The sequence below is a fragment of the Convolutriloba macropyga genome, chromosome 1 (genome assembly GCF_964194025.1).
Source record: "Convolutriloba macropyga chromosome 1, txConMacr16.3, whole genome shotgun sequence".
Classification (NCBI taxonomy): Eukaryota; Metazoa; Xenacoelomorpha; order Acoela; family Convolutidae; genus Convolutriloba; species Convolutriloba macropyga.
In genome coordinates this window covers 20,789,842-20,793,674 of record NC_134468.1, presented here as the reverse complement: position 1 = coordinate 20,793,674, position 3,833 = coordinate 20,789,842, and the positions used below count along the sequence as shown (strand labels likewise).

The window sequence follows — 3,833 nt, the reverse complement described above, 5'->3', positions numbered from 1 at the left end:
TTGGTTCGAAATGATCTTCTTATGCTGAACAAAATTTACAACTGTGATACTGCCCTTAAGTTTGATGATTATTGGAAAGTTTTCAAGGGACCACGCAGTAACCGTTCGGCAGAAAATCAGTTTTTGAGGACAAATTTTAATTGGACGAAATCAGTCAAATTGGAAGAGTATTGTCTTGAGAGTTGTGTAATATGCAAATGTTCTCACCCAGCGAAATGACATCTCAACTTTTGACTGGACATGTCCAACAGTGTTCTTTCGGAAACAGCTGAACTCTCTGTTGAAATTAAAGGCTTTGAACTTTAAATACTATCAGTATCCTGTTAATTGGTCCTGTTTTTGTAATTAATTAAAGTGATTCCCGCATCGCGGGTACCAAGTCAATTTAATAATAATAATAATAATACCAGTAATTTTTACTCTCACACACCTGTTATGTGAGTATCATGAACTCCAGACATTGAATTGGAAACCAAATTAATTTTTTTTTCAGGGTTATTTGAAAAGATCGATTTTTTTAGGATAATACTGACGATTTCCTGCATAATATAAAGTAATATGATGCGGTTCGATAATTCATTTAAGATTCATTCTGGAATGTTAAATTACTCCGAAATTTGTGGTCAAGTCGATAGACGACCTTGATCAGCTGAAAACCTGAGAGTGAACTATATTTATCAAAGCTGTAATGCCAGTCTTTATCTAAATCTGTATTTAAGTACCAATATTTCAGATCAGAATAGCCCAGATAAGTGGTCGACAGAAATGGATCAACAATTAGCAGAATCCGCGGCGCCCAATGCTGATTTGAGCCACTCCTTCAGTTATTCATCCTCTCCCATCAGAACACAACTGCCAGTGGTCATTAAGCCGAATGATACTCCGGACGAAGAAGAGTCACAAGAGCGCATTAAGGATACCGAAATTGAGGAATCAAGCAGTTATGTGAAACCTGATAGAAATCAATCAGCTGTTCGGGATTCTTTGGTTGACACGGCAGTCAGTTTTCTACGGAACCCTAAAACTTCAAATGCTTCAACTTCTGATAAAAAATCTTTTTTGCTCAAGAAGGGCTTGACTATTGAAGAAATTGACCGGGCGTTCTTCATTAGCGGTCATTCCGAGGAAAATTTACTTTTTGATGGAAATTCATTGAAAATTCGCGGTAGTCAAGATTGTTCAGATAACCAGCAGAGTTCAATGATGAGGCAATCTAGAAGCTCAGCCACATCTGTAGCGTTGATGCTGAGTCAGTTCTCTTTTGCTATTTCATTACTTGGAGGTCTAGCATGGGGTCTATACCACATGATCAGAAATTATCTGGTACCTCTGTTCCAAACCAGTAGACAGTTAGAAAAGCGACTACGGAAACAAGATACTGCATTGCATCAGATAAGTTTGACCCTTGAAGCCATCAACCTTCAGCTGTCGTCAAACGCTGCAGCTGCCGGTAATCAGACAGCTGATTCTGGACGAGTTCGCTCTCAAGATCTGAAAGATATCTTGGAAGAGCTCCGATCTATGAAGAGAATGATGTTGAGTAAGGATAATTTTCCTCCTCCACCAAAGATTGAACCGCTTCCGCAGAATTGGCGAGTCAGTTTCAGAGCAAATTCTAGCGAGGCAAATTCGCATGATGTGGGAACAAACGTGAATCGAATTCCGAACGGTACTGAGGTATCGAAAAGGGGTGATGGCTCTATTGGTGCTGGTTTGGATGCTACTCCCAATGGACATAATTATGACGAGGGGGATCCGAAAATGAATGGACATTCTGAAACAGTGAATGGATTCCATCAGGAAGATGAACCTTATAACAGCGAAGAAAAAGCAGAGGTAGATTGAAGATAACTTCTTTAACTTTGTCATTATTAGTTAGCAACTTTGTAGATGGAGTAAATGTAAAAAAAAACTTGTTTTCCATATTTGCAACTGCTTTCTATACGAATCCCTTTCAATTAACTGCAGATTATTACTAAAATATTTAATTTAGATTTATTTGCAAAGCAGGTTTTAGCAACTCGTTGCATCTAAGTCTGCCAAGGGTTTAGTTTTTTAAGAACCAAGGGTTATTTTAATATAACCTCTGCCAGCTTATGTGGAAACGGTAGCTGAAAAATTGACCGCACAATTTCTGAAAATGATAGCACACGTATACTGGGAGCCATTGAGGTTTATATTTTCTTTAGAAAACGGCAACTAGTGGTCATTATTGGTCAGCTGGTCTATTTCGTTTGAGTGAAATTTTATTGGACTCTGTATTGATGTTCTATATTGGTAAACGACCTTCAATGAGCGTGCAATTGAGTTCACACATGTGTAAAAAATGATTTAATTCAGGTGTATTAGTCTGACTGAAGGAAAGAGTAAAAGGGTCTAATTAATGGCTTCAATTTTTGTCTAGGAGCATTGTAAAATAATACCCAACACGAACTATTTCGATTCTCTTATGTGCCGATTAGAATGAAGATGTCTGTATTTTACGGCTCATATAATGCCTCCCCTCTGTAAAGTTATATTCCAACCGTACATTGCCATCCAGATGAAAACAAAAGAATTTAAGATTTGAGCAGCTCTGCGAGAGTCTGTGAAAAGCACTTACAAATCGTGCACAACACTTGCTACCTTTCGTCGAGCAGACTTTACTTTTACATTTTCAGCATTTATATTAGTCCTGTGGTCTTTTTGAATGCGATTTTTCGCTTGACCGATTTTTCGTCTGAACCGTTTGACATATCCGCCCCAAAACTGGGATAATCAGGTACCGCTCGCAGGGCATTAACTGACCGCGCAGCTCTCAGAATGTTACGCCTTGCTAGTCTCTAGGCATTCGATTCACCGAAACAGCTTCGAGGAGACAATTTTAGGGTGTGAGGGGGCGGTTAGTCTTAAATGTCTGACCCCCACCCTCCGTACCGTGGTAACAACACGCTAACGCCAAATTAACATTAGGAAATCTGTTTCGTCATTAGACTACGAGTTTGTCACTCGTTGTCTAATCACGGCAACATTCTAAGCGCAATGAGAGCTGGAAGTAATTCAACTACTGAGCTTCGCTCGGAGTTTGATAGCTTCTCGTTAGCAATAGCGACCATGTGGTCGTCATATTCATAATTGCTCTAAAATAAAAGTTGGTAGAAATTATAGTGGAGCTGCGGTTTTATAGTTTATTCTGATTGGATAAAAAGATTGTCATAATTCTATTCAAATGCTTAAATGTTATTGGATAGAACCAGAAAAATATGAAAGTTGTCTTACCAAGAGGTTTGAATTGTAGAAGAGTTGATAGAAAAGAAAGTTGGTTGAAAGTCGAAAGAGATAGATAGACTGAATTGAAGTTGTGCACAAATGTTTTACAAAGGGTATAGCCACATCGAATTCACTATTCATCCGAAGACCTGAAACATAGAGTAATCAGATACATAATAGAACATACTTATGTAAACATTATAAGATGATGACAGTTAAAAGTGGCTAAATAAAAATGCCTGATTTCATAAGCACAAATGTTAGCAAACAAAATATTTTACTTGCACCAAATTCTAAAATTGTTAAACTCAATTCTTTTCACATTAAGATTGAGACTTTTGATATTTACTTAATTTATGAAAATTTTTCAACCTTTCACGTGGGAATTTATATTTTACAAAAATCTCATCCAAATTATGAATCTATTTTTAACTCACTATACAAAACGAACACAATTATTGAACTTGACCATTCTTAAAAATTAGCTAATCTTGGAAAATAATGTTGCCAAGATTGATAGATATATTTTGCGATTCGTTGAGTGACAACAATAATTTTTCGACTTTCCACCCCGAACAAACGTT

At 37.2% G+C, this 3,833-nt stretch overlaps 1 protein-coding gene across 1 annotated transcript; it reads left to right on the top strand.

The window, feature by feature from the left end:
* Positions 1–639: 639 nt before the first annotated feature.
* On the top strand, positions 640–2,006 carry LOC142346992 (peroxisomal membrane protein PEX14-like). The gene has a single exon (XM_075398903.1). The coding sequence runs from the start codon at positions 766–768 to the stop codon at positions 1,843–1,845; it is 1,080 nt and encodes a 359-aa protein (XP_075255018.1). The 5' UTR covers positions 640–765; the 3' UTR covers positions 1,846–2,006.
* The last annotated feature ends 1,827 nt before the right edge of the window (positions 2,007–3,833 follow it).

Excerpts from the sequence above, each read along its gene's own strand:
- LOC142346992 (XM_075398903.1), top strand. The coding sequence starts at position 766 with ATGGATCAACAATTAGCAGAATCCGCGGCGCCCAATGCTGATTTGAGC.